The sequence below is a fragment of the Lipotes vexillifer genome, unplaced genomic scaffold (genome assembly GCF_000442215.2).
Source record: "Lipotes vexillifer unplaced genomic scaffold, Lipotes_vexillifer_v1.1 scaffold890, whole genome shotgun sequence".
Lineage (NCBI taxonomy): Eukaryota > Metazoa > Chordata > Mammalia > Artiodactyla > Lipotidae > Lipotes > Lipotes vexillifer.
In genome coordinates this window covers 434,334-458,936 of record NW_006776053.1, presented here as the reverse complement: position 1 = coordinate 458,936, position 24,603 = coordinate 434,334, and the positions used below count along the sequence as shown (strand labels likewise).

General features: G+C 41.8%; 1 protein-coding gene across 2 annotated transcripts in view; it reads left to right on the top strand.

The window, feature by feature from the left end:
- DENND1A (DENN domain containing 1A) overlaps positions 1–24,603 on the top strand; it is a 536,936-nt gene that overhangs the window by 255,276 nt on the left and 257,057 nt on the right. For both annotated transcript variants that reach the window (XM_007450246.1, XM_007450245.1), the window contains 2 exons: positions 1,426–1,495; positions 21,390–21,470. In XM_007450246.1, the coding sequence (XP_007450308.1) occupies positions 1,426–1,495; positions 21,390–21,470 (151 nt within the window). The remainder of the gene's footprint in view (positions 1–1,425; positions 1,496–21,389; positions 21,471–24,603) is intronic.

The following is a 24,603-nucleotide window of genomic DNA, read 5'->3' as shown; positions in this document are numbered from 1 at the left end:
GCCTCTCACTGTTGTGGCCTCTCCCGTTGCGGAGCACAGGCTCCGGACGCGCCGGCTCAGCGGCCATGGCTCACGGGCCCAGCCGCTCCGCGGCATGTGGGATCTTCCCGGACCGGGGCACGAGCCCGCGTCCCCTGCATCGGCAGGCGGACTCTCAACCACTGCACCACCAGGGAAGCCCCAGCCATTTAAATTTTAAGTGAAAAAACTTCTTGGGAGTTAGGGGTATGTTTCAACAATAATTCTATAGCAACAATGCGCCTTCGTTTTTAGTCTTTGTTTGGTTTTGTTTGTTCTATCAACACTGAGCACTGAGGGTCTGCTAGGCTCCATGCTTGGTCCTAGGAAGACAAAGTAAAGAAAGATGTGATCCTTCCTCTTCGTCATGCTCAGTCTGCTGGGAAGACAGACACGCCATTGAGGGCCACATGGTGTGTGGACTGTTATAACAGGAGTTTGCACATGACAGGGCAGCACAGAAAAAAGGGAATTAGGGCATGAGAGGTGGGGATGGGGAGGGGGTGGGGAACTGTTAGGAGGATGAGTAGAAATCAGCTAGACTAGATCATGAAGGTCAGAGGGAGAAAAGTGCCAAGTGTATGCAGTGCAAGCTCTGGCAGGCTTGAGGATGCCTGGACATTCCTCGGAGCGTGGCTGCAGTGAGAGGAGTATGTATGTGGGGCTGCAGGGCGAGGACAGCTGGAGACACAGTCAAGGACCTGACAGAGGAGCCTTGAACACGGTCTTAAGAAGTCCCGTAGTGATGAGGCACCACCGCAGGAATGTGCCGCTTAGATTCGCACTTTAGAAAGACCATTCTATGAGCCACACAGAGAATGGAGTAAGGTCAGGACCAGGCTGTCATCAGAGTTAAGGGACATGATGGTCAGAATCCGGTGGAGGGCAGGGTGGGGTGCAGAGTTAGAGCTCTTTCTGCAGTAAGTACAGGGAAGGGTGCATTGTAATAGAAGGTTTGATGAGTGGTTTCAGGCTCATGGGGCCTTTGGGACACCTTGCACATGGCAGCAGTGGAAGTGCTGTATGTGTGTGTGGCTGTGTGTGTCCAATCATGAGAAACTTGAACAGAAGCTTTCCTGGAAGGGGTGGGTGTGGGGCCTGGGGGGCTATTCAGAGATGGTTCCTGATTGCAGAGTCTGCTTTGAATTTCTTCTCTGTGAACCTGTTATAGCTCTGAGGCATGGGAATAATTAATAATGGACATTCAATCTTCTGCCTTACACAGGCAATTTTTTTAAATCTCAGAAATAATTAACATTTTACCAGTCTGCGTTTCCAGCACAGCCTATGACAGGAAGGCTCTTCACGATGTAGAGAGAAACCGAAATGTACCACCTTGAATTAGCTCCTGGTTAAAGTTTTTGACCTGCGTACTAATATTCCGTGTGTTTCCTCTTCTTCCCCCAGCTACCTCCCCTGGTTCGAAGTATTTTATAAGCTGCTTAACATCTTGGCAGATTACAGGACAAAAGGACAGGTATTTGCCTTTTATTTTATTCTTTTTAACAAGTAAACTTTAACTTTCATGCCTTGTATTTCACTAAAACATTTACTAAAAAAGTAATGCATTCCCGTTACAGAAAGTTTGGGAAGTTCAGAAAGCAGTAGGAAGGAAGAGAAAAATCATTCCTAATACATGTCCCTCCCCTGCCCCCTCCCCCCTCCACCAAATAAATATTGCTAGCATTTTGGGATGTTTTCTTCCTTTACTTTTTGAATTAAATAAGTAATAAATAGACCCTTCGCATTTGGAGTTAATAGTCACCATCTTACATTCCCAAGCAGCTCCACAAGTTCATTGTATGTATTAAATAATAATTTTGCTGAGGCACAAATTTGAATTGCTGGGATTTGTGAGTAAAACACTTAACTGGCAAGTGACCTAACCAGCTGTCCCACTTCCCATTTCAGTAGGGCTTTCTTGTGCTTTTACAGTAATTTTTTTAAGGGTCTGAAAATCACTTTAAAAGTTCAGCTCTACCTCACTGTACTTTTGGAAGAAATGGTATGTTGAAGTATCCTCCGTGGGCGTCAGGGGGCAACTGGATCTGTATTTAGACTTTTGACGTCCACAGTTTTTAGGTACCATAATAATAGAAGCATTTCCCCCATGCTGATAAAAACGTTGTAAATCTTTTTCACGGCTGCATATCATGTACCATGTACCTTGGTTTACTGAGACATTTCCCTATTACTGGAAATTTTCATTATTTGGGATTTTTTCCCACTATTATAAGTATAGCTATTAGCATCTTTGAGCATAAAACATTTTCTTCATTTTGGAATGTTTCCTGAAGAAGAGAATCTCAGATGGGCCATTTTAAGGTTAGTGGACATAAACATTTCAAAAACATTTGCCAAACTGCTTTCCAAAAGAATTGTACTGTTTTCTTAAAAGATAGGTACCCTTTACTGGCAATGTACAAGAGTGCCTGGGTCACCATACTCTCACCAGTATCATTTGTTGAATTCATTGTGTTCTTGACAAGTCAACAGTTATTGTTTTAATTGCATTTCTTTGATTATTAGTAATTTGAATATTTGTCCATATATCTAACTTCTTATATTTTCCTTTTTTGTAAATGGCCTAAGATTTTTAATTAAAGAGATATATTATTATTAAATGTTAGAGAATTTTTTTCATCATATTTTCTACAGAACATTAGTTCTAAGAAATGATCCACTCGAAAAGGGTTACCAGGGCTTCCCTGGTGGCGCAGTGGTTGAGAGTCCTCCTGCCAATGCAGGGGACACAGGTTCGTGCCCCAGTCCGGGAAGATCCCACGTGCCGCGGAGCGGCTGGGCCCGTGAGCCATGGCCGCTGAGCTTGCGCATCCGGAGCCTGTGCTCCGCAACGGGAGAGGCCACAATAGTGAGAGGTCCGTGTACCACAGAAAAAAAAAAAAAAAGGTTACTATAGTTGAGTGATATTGGGTCAGGGAAAGGGAAAGCTGTGTCTCATCTTTGTCTCCTTAAGATTCATGTAATATAGGCTCTGAAAAGTTCTACAGTGGAGAAATCTGTGTCACCTGAATATTCCCAACTTATTTGGCCCCGTATGCTTTTAATTCCATGACAAGTATTAACATTCTGAGATGCCAGTGTTTCCTGGAACACACTTTGGGAAATGCTATTTTTGGAGAAAAGGTGGAAATTGTGTGAATAATGGATAAATCTTTAAGTTAGATTGACTTACTGGCAAATGTATTTCAGAGACCACAGTAGATGGGAGGAATAACTAATAGAAATGGCTCCCTAGATCACTATACTCACTCTGAAAGGATGCTTAGATATCAGGGAATTCTGTCCTAAAAGAAGTGATGCACTCTTTGATGAATGAGTTAAGAGGCCACCTTGGGTCTGTTCATTGATTGCTGATTCACAGTTCACTTTTGTCAAACATTCAGTTTTTCATTCAAAATTGAAAGGGGTCTTTAGTAAATAAAATTATATAGCATGTAGGCTCTTAACAGAAGTCTTAGAATTGGAAGTTAACTCACTTTTTTTTTCCTCCCATATATAAGCTCCAGTCAGTTAAAAAACAAACAAACAACTTACTAGACTTTGGAAAACATGTCTTGGGATACAGGAAAGATTGGGTAGGTACAAACTATGCATAGGGGAGATAGGATTATTACCCTGTAAAATTGGTGTATCCATCCTCTGCACTGTTGCCCCAGATAAGGACCCTGCCTGTTGGAGTGTTAAAGACTGAGATTAGTGATGTGTTTTAGTGAAGTCTGTTTCCCTTATACAAAGGACTCTTTTTATTAAATTTCTTCTGGTTAAAGGAATTATGACACACATGATAGGTGAGTCTGCCTACAACTGGCTTAATTGTTTGCAAGGTGTGGGTTATCAGATTAGAACATGAGGAAAGAGCTTTCATTAAAAAAAACAGAATCTCTTCCCCAAGTCCAGAAGTCACTGGGAAAGTTGGACAGGGTAGGTAGGCTTCAGCTGGAGGCGTGGGGAGTGACCATGATGGGTCAGCATGGAGTGCCTGAGCCTAGGCTACATTATGAGAGTGTCTGTTTAATTCACTGACACAACAGGATTATCAGGCCCTGAATAGGGCAATGATGGCATCCCTGTGGAAGGGATGGCAGAGGGTGAGGAGGGCATCTAAGCCAGAGAGCAACCTGGCTAAGGGTGTGTTGGAGGCTGAGGAGTGAGGCATTTATTTTTGTGGAACAGTGGTGTCAGTGGCTTGACATCATCTGGGCACCAGATATCAGAACTTCAATGGGATCTAGAGGAGCCACGTGGGAAAGAGGACAGCAGCAGTGGCCCAGCACTAGGGTGTTGGAGCCTGGGGTGAGGAGGGCATTTTTTATTGGTGGGAGGTCTGAGGGAGGGAGGCAGACATTGGTGGCCTAGCATTGGATGTCAGTGTTCGAGCAGGGCAAGGAGGGCATCTAGATGGAGAGGGAGGTAGGGGCAGTGAAAAAAGATTGCTTACATACAAGCAAGTAAATATATTAAGAAAACAGGGGCAGGATTTTTCACTTTTGTTAGATTATTGTTACATATATGTAAAGGGAGGAAACTAGAATGATTCCCATGTTGGATTAGAATTAGAGCCATGGCTTTCAACATATGTGATATACAAAATGGAGATGTAACTGTATTGTAGGTCTCTGTGTGTGTGTGTGTGTGTGTGTGTGTGTGTGTGTGTGTGTGAGATATTCCCTGTCTCTATCCACGGAAAGGGTCTGGGGTCAACTATACACAAGGAGCAATGAGCACACCAAAGTGCCCAAATCTTGGTTTCTAAATTCATTTCCTACTAAAAGGAGCCAGGACTCCATGAAGAAATGTCTAGTTCCAGAGCTGAGGCAGGGAAAAGTATGAGTCTGTAATATCTTTTAGTGCCAAAAGTAATGTAGTGCTCAAAACATGATGGAGAGGGGAGGAATCAAGATAGCGCAAGAGGAGGACGTAGATTCACCTCAAGAATACATCTACAAATAGAGCAATTTTCTCAGAGCACTGGCTGAACACTAGTGGAAGACTTCGGACACCTAAAAGGACCAGAAAAATCCCCACGCAACCGGGTAGGACCAAAGAAAGAAAAAAAGAAAAGAGGAAACAGAAAGGATAGGTTCCTGCACTCAGAGAAACCCCCTCAGGGCAGGTAAATCAGCTGGGACAGAGAAGGAGCTTCAGGGCATCGGAGGGGAATGCAGCAACCGGTCTGTGGAAGGCAGGAGAGAGAGTAAGATGTGCGTGCGTGGTCTGTGCTGCAGCCCTGCGCACCCCAGCCTGAGTCGTGTGTCTCCTGGTATGGAGGGGTGCTGGGTGCCGAAAAGTGGGGTTTGGAGAGTGGACCCACGGAGGGAACAGCTGTTGTCTGTGAAGGGACGGGAGTAAGGAACTCCACAACCGGGCAAGTTTGTGGAAGCCCAGGCCACCGTAGAAGCAAGGCGCCATTGTTGAGTGGTGCACAAGGGGCGGGGCGGCCAGAGCAACCCCCTTCCCTACCCATCGGTCGCTGCCTCCACGGGCACTGGGAGGGTCACCCATCTGAGCAGGCTTGCCCTTCCCTCAAGCCAAGGCCTCCTCTGCCTGCGCAGGCTCTGGGATCCTGAGCGCTGCCCCCACCAAAGCCGCCTCGGGAATCAGCCCTGGGCGCCCCAGCCTGAGACAGGAATCAGCCAAGGCAGGCAGGGGCTGAATGCTAAAGCGTGGGGTTAGGAGAGCAGACCCAGGGTGAGAACGGCTATTGGCTGCATGGAGACAGGCGGAAAGGACTGGAGTGAGGAGCTCAGCTGTGTGGAGACAACCTGAGGGGATGGGAGTGAGGGGCTTCGCGGCCAGGAATACTTCTGGTGGAAGAGTGGTCTGCCTTGGAAGCGAGGCGCCATTGTTGAGTGGCACACAATGGGCGGCGCCGCCGCCATCTTCGGACTCTCTCCCCACACGGCAGCCCCTGCCTCTGCAGGAACTGGGAGGGACTCCCACCGGAGCGAGCATGCCCCAGTCTGTTGCAACTTCCTGCCAGTCCTGCCCCTGCGGGCAGTAGAAGGGGATCCCATTGGAGGAAGCGTATGCACACCACTTGTGGCCACCTTATCCCTCCGTGGCCTGAGCCAAGCAAGTGTGCCTTAGTCAGCCGCTGCTTTTGCCCCCTCTCACCTGGGCGAGGACCAGATGTCTGAGGGTGGCCCACATGCAGAGGCACAGGTGGGACCAAAACCAAAGCAGACTCCCAGGGGCTGTGCAGCGAAGGCAGAGAAACAGAAATCTCTGCACCTGCACAATCTGCAGATTAAATCCCCGCGATTGGCTTGGTAAACCCTGCGTCTGTGGAATATCTGAAGGGACAACGAGTGCTCCCACAACTAAGACTGGTCTAGCTTTAGCAGCTGTGGACTTTGGGGGCAAGTACACGCGGGAGTTGGACCAGGTCAGAGTCTCAGCTGCCCCCACTGTGCCCAAAGTGGGCCCAAAGACCTGCCTAAAGGTATTGGAGGGCCTCCTGGAGAGGCGGGGGGTGCTGTGGCTCACTGTGGGGGCAAAGACACTGACCGCGGAGGCCCCAGGAAAACATGTGTTTTTGGTTTCATTTTGTTCTGTTGTTATTTTATTTATTTTTATTTTTATTTTTTTGACATCTTTATTGGACTATAACTGCTTTACAGTGGTGTGTTAGTTTCTGCTTTATAACAAAGTGTATCAGCTATACTTATACACATATCCCCATATCGCCTCCCTCTTGCGTCTCCCTCCCACTCTCCCTATCCCACCCCTCTAGGTGGTCACAAAGCACCTAGCTGATCTCCCTGTGCTATGCAGCTGCTTCCCACTAGCTATCTATTTTATATTTGGTAGTGTATATATGTCCATGCCACTCTCTCAATTTGTCCCAGCTTACCCTTCCCCCTCCCCGTGTCCTCAAGTCCATTCTCTAGTAGGTCTGCGTCTTTATTCTTGTCCTGCTCCTAGGTTAGTCAGAACCTTTTTTTTTTTTTTTAAGATTTCATTTATATGTGTTAGCATACGGTATTTGTTTTTCTCTTTTTTACTTACTTCATTCTGTATGACAGACACTAGGTCCATCCACCTCACTACAAATAACTCAATTTTGTTTCTTTTTATGGCTGAGTAATATTCCATTGTATATATGTGCGAAATCCATTCATCTGTCGGTGGACAGTTAGGTTGCTTCCATATCCTGGCTATTGTAAATAGAGCTGCAATGAACATTGTGGTACATGACTCTTTCTGAATTATGGTTTTCTCAGGGTATATGCCCAGTAGTGGGATTGCTGGGTCATATGGTAGTTCTATTTTTAGTGTTTTAAGGAACCTCCATACTGTTCTCCATAGTGGCTGTATCAATTTACATTCCCACCAACAGTGCAAGAGGGTTCCCTTTTCTCCACACCCTCTCCAGCATTTATTGTTTTTAGATTTTTTGATGATGGCCATTCTGACTGGTGTGAGGTGATACCTTATTGTAGTTTTGAGTTACATTTCTCTAATGATTAGTGATGTTGAGCATCCTTTCATGTGTTTGTTGGCAATCTGTATATCTTCTTTGGAGAAATGTCTATTTAGGTCTTCTGCCCATTTTTGGATTGGGTTGTTTGTTTTTTTGATATTGAGCTGCATGAGCTGCTTGTAAATTTGGAGATTAATCCTTTGTCAGTTGCTTCATTTGCAAATATTTTCTCCCATTCTGAGGGCTGTCTTTTCATGTTGTTTATGGTTTCCTGTGCTGTGCAAAAAGCTTTTAAGTTTCATTAGGTCCCATTTGTTTATTTTTGTTTTTATTTCCATTTCTCTAGGAGGTGGGTCAAAAAGGATCTTGCTGTAATTTATGTCATAGCGTGTTCTGCCTGTGTTTTCCTCCAAGAGTTTTAGAGTCTCTGGCTTTACATTTAGGTCTTTAATCCATTTTGAGTTTATCTTTGTGTATGGTGTTAGGGAGTGTTCTAATTTCATTATTTTACATGTAGCTGTCCAGTTTTCCCAGCACCACTTATTGAAGAGGCTGTCTTTTCTCCACTGTATATTCTTGCCTCCTTTATCAAAGATAAGGTGACCACATGTGCGTGGGTTTATCTCTGGGCTTTCTATCCTGTTCCATTGATCTATATTTCTGTTTTTGTGCCAGTACCATACTGTCTTGATTACTGTAGCTTTGTAGTATAGTCTGAAGTCAGGGAGCCTGATTCCTCCAGCTCCATTTTTCTTTCTCAAGACTGCTTTGGCTATTCGGGGGCTTTCGTGTTTCCATAGAAATTGTGAAATTTTTTGTTCTAGTTCTGTGAAAAATGCCATTGGTAGTTTGATAGGGATTGCATTGAATCTGTAGATTGCTTTGGGTAGTATAGTCATTTTCGTAATGTTGGTTCTTCCAATCCAAGAACATGGTATATCTCTCCATCTGTTTGTATTATCTTTAATTTCTTTCATTAGTGTTTTACAGTTTTCTGCATACAGGTCTTTTGTCTCCTTAGGTAGGTTTATTCCTGGTATTTTATTCTTTTTGTTGCAGTGGTAAATGGAATTGTTTCCGTAATTTCTCTTTCAGATTTTTCATCATTAGTATATAGGAATGCCAGAGATTTCTGTGCATTAATTTTGTATCCTCTTACTTTACCAAATTCATTGATTAGTTCTAGTAGTTTTCTGGTGGCATCTTTAGGATTTTCTATGTCTAGTATCATGTCATCTGCAAACAGTGATAGCTTTACCTTCTTTTCCGATTTGGATTCCTTTTATTTCTTTTTCTTCTCTGATTGCTGTGGCTAAAAATTCCAAAACTATGTTGAATAATAGTGGTGAGAGTGGACAACCTTGTCTTGTTTCTGAGGAAATGGTTTCAGTTTTTCACCATTGAGAATGATGTTGGCTGTGGGTTTGTCATATATGGCCTTTATTATGTTGAGGGGAGTTCCCTCTGTGCCTACTTTCTGGAGGGTTTTTATCATAAATTGGTGTTGAATTTTGTCAAAAGCTTTTTCTCCATCTATTGAGATGATCATATGGTTTTTCTCCTTCAATTTGTTAATATGGTTTATCACATTGATTGATTTGTATATATTGAAGAATCCTTTCATTCCTGGGATAAACTCCACTCCATCACGGTATATGATCCTTTTAATGTGCTCTTGGATTCTGTTTGCTAGTTTTTTGTTGAGGATTTTTGCATCTATGTTCATCAGTGATGTTGGCCTGTAGTTTTCTTTCTTTGTGACATCTTTGCCTGGTTTTGGTATCAGGGTGATGGTGGCCTCGTAGAATGAGTTTGGGAGCGTTCCTCCTTCTACTATATTTTGGAAGAGTTTGAGAAGGATTGGTGTTAGCTCTTCTCTAAAGGTTTGATAGAATTCGCCTGTGAAGCCATCTTGTCCTGGGCTTTTGTTTGTTGGAAGATTTTTAATCACAGTCTCAATTTCAGTGCTTGTGATTGGTCTGTTCACATTTTCTATTTCTTACGGGTTCAGTCTCAGAAGGTTGTGCTTTTCTAAGGATTTGTCCATTTCTTCCAAGTTCTCCATTTTATTGGCATATAGTTGCGTGTAGTAATCTCTTATGATCCTTTGTATTTCTGCAGTGTCCGTTGTTACTTCTCCTTCTTCATTTCTAATTCTGTTGATTTGAGTCCTCTCCCTTTTTTTCTTGATGAGTCTGTCTAATGGTTTATCAATTTTGTTTATCTTCTCAACGAACCAGCTTTTAGTTTTATTGATCTTTGCTATTGTTTCCTTCTTTTCTTTTTCATTTATTTCTGATCTGATCTTTATGATCTCTTTCCTTCTACTAACTTTGGGGTTTTTTCTTTTTTCTCTAATTGCTTTAGGTTTAAGTTAGGTTGTTTATTTGAGATGTTTCTTGTTTCTTGAGGTAGGATTATATTGCTATAAACTTCCCTCTTAGAACTGCTTTTGCTGCATCCATAGGTTTTGGGTCATCATGTTTTCCCTGTCATTTGTTTCCAGGTATTTTTTGATTTCCTCTTTGATTTCTTCAGTGATCTCTTGGTTATTTAGTAGTGTATTGTTTAGCCTCCATGTGTTTGTATTTTTTACAGATTTCTTTTTTCCTGTAGTTGATATCTACTCTCATAGCATTGTGGTCGGGAAAGATACTTGATACGGTTTCAATTTTCTTAAATTTACCAAGGCTTGATTTGTGACCCAACATATGATCTATCCTGGAGAATGTTCCATGAGCACTTGAGAAGAAAGTGTATTCTGTTGCTTTTGGATGGAATGTCCTATAAATATCGATTAAGTCCATCTTGTTTAATGCATCATTTAAAGCTTGTGTTTCATTATTTTCATTTTGCATGATCTGTCCATTGGTGAAAGTGGGGTGTTAAAGTCCCCTGCTATGATTGTGTTACTATCGATTTCCCCTTTTATGGGTGTTAGCATTTGCATTATGTATTGAGGTGCTCCTATGTTGAGTGCATAAATATTTACAATTGTTATATCTTCTTCTTGGATTGATCCCTTGTTCAGTATGTAGTGTCCTTCTTTGTCTCCTGTGATACTCTTTATTTTAAAGCCTATATTGTCTGATATGAGAATTGCTACTCCAGCTTTCTTTTGATTTCCTTGTGCATGGAATATCTTTTTCCATCCCCTCACTTTCAGTCTGTGTGTGTCCCTAGGTCTGCAGTGGGTCTTTTGTAGACAGCATATATATGGGTCTTGTTTTTGATCCATTCAGCCAGTCTGTGTCTCTTGGTTGGAGCATTTAATCCATTTACATTTAAGGTAGTTATCGATATGTATGTTCCTATTACCATTTTCTTAATTGTTTTGGGTTTGTTATTGTAGGTCTTTCCTTCTCTTGTGTTTCCTGCCTAGAGAAGTTCCTTTAGCATTTGATGTAAAGCTGGTTTAGTGGTACTGAATTCTCTTAGCCTTTGCTTGTCTGTAAATGTTTTGATTTATCCATTGAATCTGAATGAGATCCTTGCTGGGTAGAGTCATCTTGGTTGTAGGTTTCTCCCTTTCATCACTTTAAATATGTCCTGCTACTCCCTTCTGGCTTGCAGAGTTTCTGCTGAAAGATCAGCTTTTAACCTTATGGGGATTCCCTTGTATGTTACTTGTTGTTTTTCCCTTGCTGCTTTTAATATTTTTTCTTTGAATTTTATTTTTGATAGTTTGATTAATATCTGTTTTAGTCTGTTTCTCCTTGGATTTATCCTGTATCGGACGCTGCGCTTCCTGGACTTGACTATTTCCCATATTAGGGAAGTTTTGAACTCTAATCTGTTGCAATATTTTCTCAGTCCCTTTCTTTTTCTCTTCTTCTTCTAGGACCCTTATAATTTGAATGTTGGTGCATTTAATATTGTCCCAGAGGTCTCTGAGATTGTCCTCAATTCTTTTCATTGTTTTTTCTTTATTCTGCTCTGCAGTACTTATTTCCACTGTTTTATCTTCCGGGTCACTTATCCGTTTTGATTCAGTTATTCTGCTATTGATTCCTTCTAGAGAATTTTAAATTTCATTTATTATGTTATTGATCGTTGTTTGTTTGCTCTTTAATTCTTCTAGGTCCTTGTTAAACATTTCGTCTATTTTCTCCATTCTATTTCCAAGATTTTAGATCATTTTTACTATCATTACTCTAAATTCTTTTTCAGGTAGACTGCCTATTTCCTCTTCATTTCTTTGGTCCTGTAGGTTTTTACCTTGCTCCTTCATCTGCTGTGTGTTTCTGTCTCTTCTCATTTTGCCTAACTTACTGTGTTTGGGGTCTCCTTTTAGCAGGCTGCAGGTTCATAGTTCCTGTTGTTTTTGGTGTCTGCCCCCAGTGGCTAAGGTTGGTTCAGTGGGTTGTGTAGGCTTCCTGGTGAAGGGGAGTTGTGCCTGTGTTCTGGTGGATGAGGCTGGATCTTGTCTTTCTGGTGGGCAGGACCGTGTCCAGTAGTGTGTTCTGGGGGTGTCTGTGACTTTATTATGATTTTAGGCAGCCTCTCTGCTAATAGATGGGGTTGTGTTCCTGTCTTGCTAGTTGTTTGGCATAGGGTGTCCAGCACTGTAGCTTGCTGGTTTTTGAGTGGAGCTGGGTCTTAGCGTTGAGATGGAGATCTCTGGGAGAGCTTTTGCCTTTTGATATTATGTGGAGCTGGGAGGTCTCTCGTGGACCAATGTCCTGAACTTGGCTCTCCCAGCTCAGAGGCACAGGCCTGACACGTGCCCGGAGCACCTAGACCCTGTCAGCCACACGACTCTGAAGAAAAGGGAGAAAGAAAGAAAGAAAATAAATAAAATAAAATAAAGTTATTAAAATTTTAAAAATTATTAAAAATTAATAAATTAAAAAGTAATAAAGAAAAGAGAAAACAGAAAGAAGAGAGCAACCAAATCAAAAAGTAAATCCACCAGTGATAACAAGCACTAAAAACTATACTTAAAAAAAAAAACCCTAGGACAAATGTTAAAAGCAAAGCTATACAGACAAAATCACACAAAGAAGCGTACACATACAAAAAGAGAAAAAGGAAAAAAATATATCTATATATAAAAAAAAAGGAAGAGAGCAACCAAATCAATAAACAAATCTACCAATGATAATAAACTCTAAATAGTAAACTAAGATAAACATAAAACCAGAAATAAATTAGATGCACAAAACAAACCCCAAGTCTACATTTGCTCCCAACGTCCACCACCTCAATTTGGGGATGATTCTTTGTCTATTCAGGTATTCCAGAGATGCAGGGTACATCAAGCTGATTGTGGAGATTTAATCTAATGCTCCTGAGGCTTCTGGGAGAAATTTCCCTTTCTCTTCTTTGTTCACACAGCTTCTGGGTTCAGCTTTGGATTTGGCCCCACCTCTGCATGTAGGTCACCTGAGGGCATATCTGTTCTTTGCTCAGACAGGCGAGGGTTAAAGTAGCAGCCGATTAGGGGGCTCTGGCTCACTCAGGCCGGAGGGAGGGAGGGGTATGGAATGCAGGGTGAGCTTGCGGCAGCAGAGGCTGACGTGATGTTGCAACAGCCTGAGGCGTGCTATGTGTTCTCCCGGGGAAGTTGTCCCCGGATCATGGGACCCTGGCAGTGGCAGGGAACACAGGCTCCCGGGCGGGGAGGTGTGGATAGAGACCTGTGCTTGCACACAGGCTTCTTGGTGGCTGCAGCACTGGCCTTAGCGTTTCATGCCTGTCTCTGGTGACTGCGCTGATAGCCGCCTCTCGCACCCATCTCTGGAGCTCGTTTAGGCGGTGCTCTGTATCCCCTCTCCTTGCCCACCCCAAAACAGTGGTCTCTTGCCTCTTACGGAGTTCCAGACTTTTTCCCGGACTCCCTCCGAGCTAGCTGTGGCACACTAGCCCCCTTCAGGCTGTGTTCATGTAGCCAACCCCAGTCCTCTCCCTGGGATCTGATCTTTGAAGCCAGAGCCTCAGCTCCCAGCCCCGACCTGCCCTGGCTGGTGAACAGACAAGCCTGTCAGGCTGATGAGTGCTGGTCAGCACCAATCCTCTGTGCAGGAATCTCTCCGCTTTGCCCCGTGCACACCTATTGCTGCACTCTCCCCTGTGGCTCTGAAGCTTCCCCCCGTGCCCATCACCCGTCTCCGCCAGTGAAGGGGCTTCCCAGCGTATGGAAATTTTTCCTCCTTCACAGCTCCCTCCCAGAGTTGCAGGTCCTGTCTGTATTCTTCTGTCTCTGTTTTTTCTTTTTTCTTTTGCCCTACCCAGGTACGTGGAGAGTTTCTTGCCTTTTGGGAAGTCTGAGGTGTTCTGCCAGCATTCAGTAGGTGTTCCATAGGAGTTGTTCCACGTGTAGATGTATTTCTGTTGTATTTGTGGGGAGGAAGGTGATTTCCACTCTTACATCTCTGGCATCTTGAAGGTCTCTCCCTGTTTTTATTTTTATGTGTTCTTTAAGAAAAACGTTTTGAAATATATTTTTTGTTTTTCTATCTTTATTTTACTCTTTTGTATTTCTTGGTTTTGTTTTTGTTCTTTGTTTTCTGTTTTTATTAGTTTTGTTTTCATTTTTGGGTTCAGTTGTTTGTTTTCTTGTTTTGGGGGGTTTTTTTTGGCCTTTTTCTTTGCTTGTTTTTGTTTGGTTTTGTTTTTATCATTTGTCTTGGGTTTCGTTTGTCTTTTTCTCTTCTTTTCCTTTTTTTTTTTTTTTGGCCACGCCATGCAACTTGCAGGGTCTTAGTTTCCCTGACAGGGGTCAGGCCTGAGCCCCTAGGGTGGGAGTGCCAAGTCCAGGATTGCTAGAAAATTCCCGGCCCCGGGGAATATTAATTGGGGTGAGCTCTCACGAGGTCTCCACCAAGATCTAAGATCTCACAACTGCCTCCAGGCTCCAGTGCTGGATGCCTCAGGCCAGACAATCACCAAGACAGGAACACAGCCCCACCCATCAGCAGACAGCCTGCTTAAAGTCGTACTAAGCTTACAGACACCCCAAAAAATACCCCCTGATGCAGCCCTGCCTATCAGAGGGACAAGACTCAGCTCCACCCACCAGAGCTCAGGCACCAGTCCCTCCCTCGAGGAAGCCTACACAAGCCCCTGGACCAACTTCACCCACCAGAGGGCAGACAACAGAAACAAGAGGAGCTAAGACCCTGCAGCCTGTAGAAAGCAGACCACAAACACAGTAAGTTAGACAAAATGAGACGACAGAGAAATATGTTTCAGACAAAGGAGCAAGGTAAAAACCCACAGGACCAAATAAATGAAGAGGAAATAGGCAATCTACCTGAAAAAGAATTCAGAGTGATGATAGTAAAGATGATCCACGATCTCAGAAATAGAATGGAGGCAGAGATTGAGATGATACAAGAAATACTTAACAAGGACCTAGAAAAACTAAAGAGCAAACAAACAGTGATGAACAGCACAATAACTGAAATGAAAAACAGACTAGAAGGAATCAGTAGCAGAATAAATGAGGCAGAAGAACGGGTAAGTGAACTGGAAGATAGAGTAGTGGAAATAACTGCCACGGAGCAGAATAAAGAAAAAAGAATGAAAAGAAATGAGGACAGTCTCAGAGACCTCTGAGACAACATTAAACAAATGAGCATTCAAATTATAGGTGTCCCAGAGAAGAAGAGAAAGAGAGAGAGTCTGAGAAAATATTTGAAGAGATTATAGTTGAAAACTTCCCTAACATGGGAAGGGAAATAGTCACCTAAATCCAGGAAGCACGGAGAGTCCCAAACAGGATAAACCCAAGAAGAAACACGCCAAGACACATATTATTCAAACTAACGAAAATTAAATACAAAGAAAAACTAAAAGCAACAAGAGAAAAGCAAAAAATAACGTACAAGGGAATCCCCATAAGGTTATCAGCTTATTTTTCAGAAGAAACTCTGCAGGCCAGAAGGGAGTGGCAGAATATATTTAAAGTGATGAAAGGGAAAAACCTACAACCAAGATGACTCTACCCAGCAAGGTTCTCATTCAGATTTGATGGAGAAATCAAAAGCTTTACAGACAAGCAAAAGCTACGAGAATTCAGCACCACCAAACCAGCTTTACAACAAATGCTAAAGAAACTTCTCTAGGCGGGAAACACAAGAGAAGAAAAAGACCTACAAAAACAAACCCAAAGCAATTAAGAAAATGGCAACAGGAACGTACATATTGATAATTATGTAAATGGATTAAATGCTCCAACCGAAAGACACAGACTGGCTGAATGGATTAAAAAAACAAGGTGCGTATATATATTGTCTACAAGAGACCCACTTCAGACCTAGGGACACATACAGACTGAAAGTGAGGGGATGGAAAAGGATATTCCATGCAAATGGAAATCGAAAGAAAGCTGGAGTAGCAATACTCATATCAGACAAAATAGACTTTAAAATAAAGACTGTTACAAGAGATGAGGAAGGACACTCCGCAGTGACCAAGGGATCAATCCAAGAAGATATAACAATTATAAATATTAATGCACCCAACACAGGAGCACCTCAATACATAAGGCAGATGCTAACAGTCATAAAAGGTGAAATCGACAGTAACTCAGTAATAGTGGGGGACTTTAACACCCCACTTACACCAATGGACAGATCATCCAGACAGAAAATAAATAAGGAAACACAAGCCTTAAATGACACAGTAGACCAATTAAGATAGACTTACTTGATATTTATAGCACATTCCATCCAAAAGCAACAGAATACACATTCTTCTCAAGTGCACATGGGACATTCTCCAGGATCAAACACATCTTGTGTCACAAATCAAGCCTCAGTAAATTTAAGAAAATTGAAATTGTATCAAGCATGTTTTCTCACCACAACACTGTGAGATTAGAAATCAGTTACAGGAAAAAGAAAAACTGCAAAAAACACAAACACATGGATGCTAAACAACATGCTACTAAATAACCAGTGGATCACTGAAGAAATCAAAGAGGAAATAAAGAAACAAATGATAGTGAAAACATGGTGACCCAAAACCTATGGGATGCAGGAAAAGCAGTTCTAAGGTGGAAGTTTATAGCAATACAGTACCACCTCAAGAAACAAGAAACATCTCAAATAAACAACCTAACCTTACACCTAAAGCAACTAGAGAAAGAAGAACAAACAAAACCCAAAGGTAGTAGAAGGAAAGAAATCATAAAGATCAGAGCAGAAATAAATGAAATAGAAACCAAGAAAGCAATAGCAAAGATCAATGAAACTAAAAGCTGTTCTTTGAGAAGATAAACAAAATTGATAAACCGTTTGCCAGACTCATCAAGCAAAAAAGGGAGAGGACTCAAATCAATAAAATTAGAAGTGAAAAAGGAGAAGTTACAAGTGACACCACAAAAATACAAAGTATCATAAGAGAGTACTACAAGCAACTCTGCGCCAATGAAATGGACAACCTGGAAGAAATAGACAAATTTTTAGAAAGGTACAACTTTCCAAGACTGAACCAGGACAAAATAGAAAATATGAACAGACCAGTCACAAGTAATGAAATTGAAATTGTGATTTAAAAATCTTCCAACAAACAAAAGTCCAGGACCATATGGCTTCACTGGTGAATTCTCTCAAACATTTAGAGAAGAGCTGACACCTTTCCTTCTCAAACTCTTTCAAACAATTGCAGAGGGAGGAACACTCCCAAGCTCATTCTATGACGCCACCATCACCCTGATACCAGAACCAGACAAAGATATCACACACACAAAAAGAAAATCACGGACCATAATTTTCTGGTGAACATAGAGGCAAAAATCCTCAACACAATACTAGCAAACAGAATCCAATAACACATTAAAAGGATCATACACCATGATCAAGTGGGATTTATCCAAGGGATGCAAGGCTTCTTCAATATACACAAATCAGTCAGTGTGATACATCATATAAACAAACTGAAGAATAAAAACCATATGATCATCTCAATAGATGATACAGAAAAATCTTTTGCCAAAATTCAACACCCATTTATGATAAAAACTCTCCAGAAAGTGGGCATAAAGGGAACCTACCTCAGGATAATAAAGGCCGTATATGACAAACCCACAGCAAACATCATTCTCAGTGGTGAAAAACTGAAAGCATTTCCTCTTAGATCAGGAACAAGACAAGGATGTCCACTCTTGCCACTCTTATTCAATATAGTTTTGGAAGTCCTAGCCACGGCAATCAGGGAAGAAAAAAAAATAAAACGAATACAAATTGGAAAAGGAGGAGTAAAATTGTCACTGTTTGCAGATGACATGATACTATACGTAGAGAATCCTAAAAATGCCACCAGAAAACTACTAGAGATAATCAATGAATTAGGTAAAATTGCAGGATACAAAATTAATGCACAGAAATCTCTTGCATTCCTATACACTAATGATGAAAAATCTGAAAGAGAAATTAAGGAAACACTCCCATTTACCACTGCAACAAAAAGAATAAAATATCTAGGAATAAACCTACCTAAGGAGACAAAAGACCTGTATGCAGAAAAATATAAGACAGTGGTGAAAGAAATTAAAGCTGATACCAACAGATGGAGAGATATACCATGTTCTTGGATTGGAAGGATCAATATTGTGAAAATGACTATACTACCCAAAGCAATCTACAGATTCAGTACAATCCCTATCAAATTACCAAGGGCATTTTTCACAGAATTAGAACAAAAAATTTTACAATTTGTATGGAAACACAAAAGGCCCCGAATAGCCAAAGCAATCTTGAGAAAGAAAATTGGAGCTGGAGGAATCAGGCTCCCTGACTTTATACTACCAAGCTACAGTAATCAAGACAGTATGGAACTGGCACAAAAACAGAAGTATAGATCAATGGAACAGGATAGAAAGTCCAGAGATAAACTCACATACTTATGGTCACCTAATCTATGACAAAGGAGGCCAGAATAAACAATGGAGCAAAGACAGCCTCTTCAATAAGTGGTGCTGGGAAAACTGGACAGCTACATGTAAAAGAATGTAATTAGAACACTCCCTAACTCCATACACAAAAATAAACCCAAGATGGATTAAAGACCTAAATGTAAGGCCAGAAACTATAAAACTTTTAGAGGAAAACATAGGCCGAACACTGACCTAAATCACAGCAAGATCTTTCTTGACCCACCTCCTAGAGTAATGGAAATAAAAACAAAAACAAACAAATGGGACCTAATTAAACTTAAAAGCTTTTGCACAGCAAACAAAACTATGAACAAGACAAAAAGACAACCCTCAGAATAGGAGAAGATATTTGCCAACGAATCAACTGACAGGGATTAATCTCCAAAATTTACAAACAGCTCATGCAGCTCAATATCAAAAAAACAAACAACCCAATCAAAAAATGGGCAGAAGACCTAACTAAATAGACATTTCTCCAAAGAAGATATAGAGATGGCCAACAAACACATGAAAAGATGCTCGACATCACTAATTATTAGAGAAATGCAAGTCAAAACTACAATGAGGGGGCTTCCCTGGTGGCGCAATGGTTAAGAATCCCCCTGCCAATGCAGGAGACATGGGTTCGAGCCCTGGTCCGAGAAGATCCCACATGCCATGGAGCAGCTAAGCCCGTGCACCACAGCTACTGAGCCTGCCCTCGAGAGCCTTCGAGCCACAGCTGCTGAAGCCCGCACGCCTAGAGCCCATGCTCCGCAACAAGAGAAGCCACCACAATGAGAAGCCCGCACACCGCAACGAAGAGTAACCCGCTCGCCACAACTAGAGAAAGCCCGCACACAGCAATGAAGACCCAACACAGCCATAAATAAATACATCCATCCATCCATACATACATCCATACTACAATGAGGTATCACCTCACACCATTCAGAATGGCCATCATCCAAGAATCTACAAACAGTAAATGCTGGAGAGGGTTTGGAGAAAAGGGGACTCTCCTATAGTGTTGTTGGGAATGTAAATTGGTAGAGCTGCTATGGAGAACAGAATGGAGGTTCCTTAAAAAACTAAAAATAGATACATGCACCCCCGTGTTCATTGCAGCACTATTTACAATAGCCAGGACATGGAAGCAAACTAAATGTTCATCAACAGAGGAATGGATAAAGAAGATGTGGCACATTTATACAATGGAATATTAGCCATAAAAAGGAACGAAATCGTGCCATTTGCAGAGACGTGGATGGACCTAGAGACTCATACAGAGTGAAGTAAGTCAGAAATAGAAAAACAAATAGTATATAGTATCACTTATATGTGGAATCTAGAGAAATGGTACAGATGAACTTATTTGTAAAGCAAATATAGATACACAGATGTAGAGAACAAACATGGATACCAGGGGGGGAACGGATGGTGGGATGAATTGAGAGATTGGGATTGACATATATACACTACTATGTATAAAATAGATAACTAATGAGAACCTACGCACAGGGAACTCTACTCAGTGCTCTGTGGTGACCTAAATGGGAAGGAAATCCAAAAAAGAGGGGATATATGTATATGTATAGCTGCTTCACTTTAGGGAAAATGAGTGATCTCACAATAGAGACCTCAGATGAATTAATCAAATGATTAAAGTGAACATCATCAGAAATGGGATGAATTGAAATCTGAATCAATAGAAAACATCAAACAAGTGAGTGTTATTTTACAAAATGGTTGGTCTCACTGTCAGGTTCATACAAATCTAGGAAAGACTTAGGAACTGTTCCTGACTGATGAAAACTAGAGAGTCATAGCATTTGAAGGCAACATGTGATTCTGAACTGGATAATTTTGCTTTATCCAAGGACGTTATTGGCACAGTCGGCAACACTTGGTGGGATCTGAGGATTAGATGATAATGTTGTTTCAGTGTTAATTTCCTGATTTTGATGATTAATTGTTATGTAGGAGAATGTCCTTTTTATTTATGGATGTTGGGGCATAATGTTGGTAACTCACTCTCAAATGGAAATAAAGGTTTTTTGTACTGTCGTGTGATTATTCTGTAAGTTTGAGATTGTTTCAGAGCAAAATTAAACTTGTGTACCTGCACATGTTCATTTCTACCCCCTGAGAAATTTGAGTTACTTATGAATTCAGATTGAAACAGGATTTTACTTTGGACCCATCCTCTTTTCCTCTCCTTTAAATTCACTAACAAAGACAGCTGTGGAACAGCGGAGAGAGCTCTGGGTTTGAACACAGAAAACCTGTGATTAGCTCCTGGCTGTGCAGTTTACCAGCTGGTTGATTTGAGTCAAGTTCCTTTACCCTTCGGAGCCTTAGTTTTCAACCTGTAAAGTGAGGTAGTTGTGAGGCTCAAACACCTACCAAATGGGTACAACTGTAAGCTTATTACTGTTTTATCAGCACAGAGAATTCCACAGGGTGGGAGAAATAGCTTTTGGATAATTCCGTAAACAGTGTTCTTTTGAGCATTTTAAAGGTGAACCTGTTTTCAGTCGAAGAATTTGTGCTGCTTTGCGTTTCATTTTGTGGCTCAGTTTCACTAATTCAAATGCACAGCCACCATCCTGTATTCCATGCTGTTGTAGTAGTTCATTTTTAACTTTCCATAATTGGAGGCTGCTGTGTATCCAGTGAACACTCAATAAAATTAATTGAGGGTAATGATGATGAAGACAAGATCTATAGTGTCATCGTTATTTCTCCCTACCACCCCCGCCCTGTAAGCTGGGGTTGTTTGCATTTAAAAGTTGTTGCTATGGAGTCGAGAGGATAGATTTGCTGAGAGCTTATGGTATATGATCCATAAAAGGCGGTCATGGTAGGTGTCTCACTAAGTAGAAAATGTCAAACTTGGTGTGGGTGGATCTGTTTGGCTCTTTTATTGAGCCTAAGCAGTGTCTTTTGTCCAACCCTACTTGAATATCAAACCTATTTCTGTTGTGTGCCCAGACCTCCCTGCAGGTCTCTGACTAAGGGCTCAGCCCTGCCTTTGTTACTTAGGCCTTTTATTTCTTTCAGGAGAGTCAGTGGAATGAGCTTCTTGAAACTCTGCACAAACTTCCTATCCCTGACCCAGGAGTATCTGTTCATCTCAGTGTGGTAAGTGGCGGCAGAATATTAGCAATCTCTGAGAAACCTTTCCATTATTAACAGTAAGAAAGAGCCAAATGGGATTGTCTTCTGTCATCCGCACCTTCCCCACCTCCAAGTACTCTGAGACCTCAAGACAGGCCAGGGAGATGTATTTCTTTCTCTGGGATTCCATGAGAAATGGATCCCAAATGCCCCCAGGCTCCTCTCTTCCTGGCTGTCATCCCATCGCTATCATCTCCTGAATGGCAGATGCTGGGCTTGGAATGGGATGGCTGACCCCTGCCTCCTCAGCCCCTGTGGGGCTCCTTGCCTCATGCTTTGCCCCCTAGCACTGCTGTGTCTGCCCCTTCACTGAAGCCCATCCTGCCACCCCCGAACCTTCAACACCGCCTTTCCGCTGTTTACTAGGGTAACCCCCTTAGCTAAGGTTTTCTTTTTTTGCCCCAAGCAGCTTGTACACTTTGCAGTACTTAGTCACAAAGCACGTTGGAACAACCTGTTTTCCTGTCTCCGCCACTGGACTGTATGCCCTCAAGGACAGGGATAGAGACTGTCTAGCACAGTTCTGGCCAGATCGTTTCCTTGAACTCTTCTATGTACATGCTATGTGGTCTGTAGTGTGCCAGGGAGGAAAAGCCTCTGAATTACAAATTGGGAGATTTCAATCCCCAAGTCATAGTTTTGCCAATGACCTGAGTGATCTTAATGAAAACCTTTAAGTTCGTGGGTCTCAGTTTCCTCATCTGTCAGATAAGGCGTCAGATAAGGAGTTCTTTTCCATATTTCAGTTACTGCAATTCTCTAGGTCAAACCCTTGTCACCACCTTCATCAGAATTCTCATATGGATCCCCTTTGACCAGCTCTTGATTATCCAGGGGCTATTGCCCCCATGTTGTGGGGTCTGAATGTTTAAGAAGTTTTGTCTTTCAGCTTCAGTAGAACCAGGTACAGTGTTGGTATTCAGTGGTAATTAACTTGGTATTTTCCCTCTTAAAGAAAATGAACATATAGGGTTTTTTTTTCATGATGATCACATTGAAAGCAATATTACTGCCAATAACTAATAATAGATCTGTTATATACTAAGTTCCTAATTTATGCCAAGTATGCATCTCTAGTGTTCAGAACAACTCTACAAATAGATATTAGCATTCTCATTTCATAGATGAGGCTTAGAGAGAAAAAGATTCTTGCCCATCCAAGGTCGTGTGGTTAATAAATGAGATCAGGGCTTTTCAACCCAGGGCTGACTTCCAAGCCTATGTTCTTTCCACTAGGCCATGAGTGTTGAAAGAAAGGGAGGAAAGAAGGAACTGGTAGAGGTTTTTGCTCATTTTAATGGAGGATAGGAAGGAAAGAAACCTTCTTCCAGAAATTTGTGTAAGGAAGAGTGTCTGGAAAAGATGAAGAAATGAGCTTTAAACCTGCCCCAGTCATTGCCGCATAGCGAAGCAACTTTGCCTTTGTCTCTGTCCCTTTTCCTAAGCAGCTTGATCTCACTGTTTCAGTCTGTAATGACATCTGACAGGTAGCTGGGGAGTAGCCTGGGTGGGTCACCAGCTACTGGGGAGGAAGGGCCTCTCCTTTCTTTGAGTGGCTGCCAGGCCTCAAGGACAAGCCATCGCAGGGGCAGGAAGAAATGTTGCGGGGGGCGGGCAGGGCGCGGGGTGCAGCTGTTTCATGCCAGTGGTTTCTAGGAATGTTTCTGACCTCCTCTGGTCCCAGCATTTCATGGGCGATGGAGCAAGACAATCTCAAAGGACAGCCTGGGGAGTAGTTGGTTTTGGGATTGAGTAGGCTCACCATTTACAATCTGTTGCATTTGTAAAGGCAGATATTTTCTTCTTTCCTCTTCACAAGGAATTCCTCTCTGCATGTTGCATTTCTGAAGGGTTAGTCTCAACTGTATTATAGAGCCTGAAAAATTGATAAAATGGCAGTCTTGGACTTTCTGTCTTGAGGCACGAGAGAATGTTTCTGTGTGTCTTCTATAGGTGATTGAGAAAAATAGGAATATAAACAGTTGAGGGTAATAATAATTTTCTATTAAAATACCATTTATGGAATGCTAGGCACTTCACATATGTAACATTTGTTCTTCACAACAGTTCTGAAGTAGATATTACAATTCCCATTTACAGGTTAAAAAATTGAGGTTCTGAACTATTAAGTGAAGTGGCCTAAGATCACATAACTGTTAAGTGTCTGACTCTGTGGTCCCCGTCCTTTCTCCCTCACTGTGCCGATCCTTATTCTGTGACTCCATCACCATGTGGACTTCCGTTACTGAACATTTCCTGGGACTCCCTTCTAGCCATTTGGTATAGAATTTGGTATCTCATGGCATCAAATTTAACCTTGTATTTTGCTTTTATTATTTTAATCCTCATTGTTGACTTGAATTAATTAACTAGTTTCCAATTAGTTTCCCATAACTAATATGCTACATAATCTCGTAATACTTCATAGATAATGTTTTGGCACAAACCCACAGATTTTGGAGTAGTGCACTGCAGGGGGTGTTTTCTAAGTTATCTTTTAATTTTTTTTTCTTTTTACTTTTCAGTTTATTAGTTTAATTCAAATGGCTTTAGCTATAATTTGCTCATTAAAAAGCACAGGTATAACAGTCTGTTATCGTGGAAAAGAGCATAGCTCTAGTTATGCAGACCTGGTTTCAATCCTAGTTCTGTCACCTACTAGCTGTATGACCTTAAGTCACTTTACCTCTCTAAGCCTTAATTTACCCATTTGTAATATAGAGATAATATCTATCTTAAATTTTGCTGTGGAAATTAGAGATACTATTTATAAAGTACCTGATATAAAGCCTTCCATGCAGCAGGTGTTCATAAATATCTGCTGAATATTAGACAAATAGCTTATACTGTTATTGTTGCTATTTTCGTTATTGCAGTTGTCCCCCAGGCCTTTCAGGAAGCCTGTACAACTCACTTTTCCAGAGACCTACTTATTTTGCAATTATCCAAGAATGGGGAGTGGGGAGAACTTCCTGAAATGTCACTTGGGGGTCTAGGTTTGAACTTCGGCCATGGCTAAGCTGACTTTCTCTGTATGTGACCCTTCCTGGCCTTTGCACAATCCCCTCTTTAATTGGCCAGCACCAGGCTCTTTCCA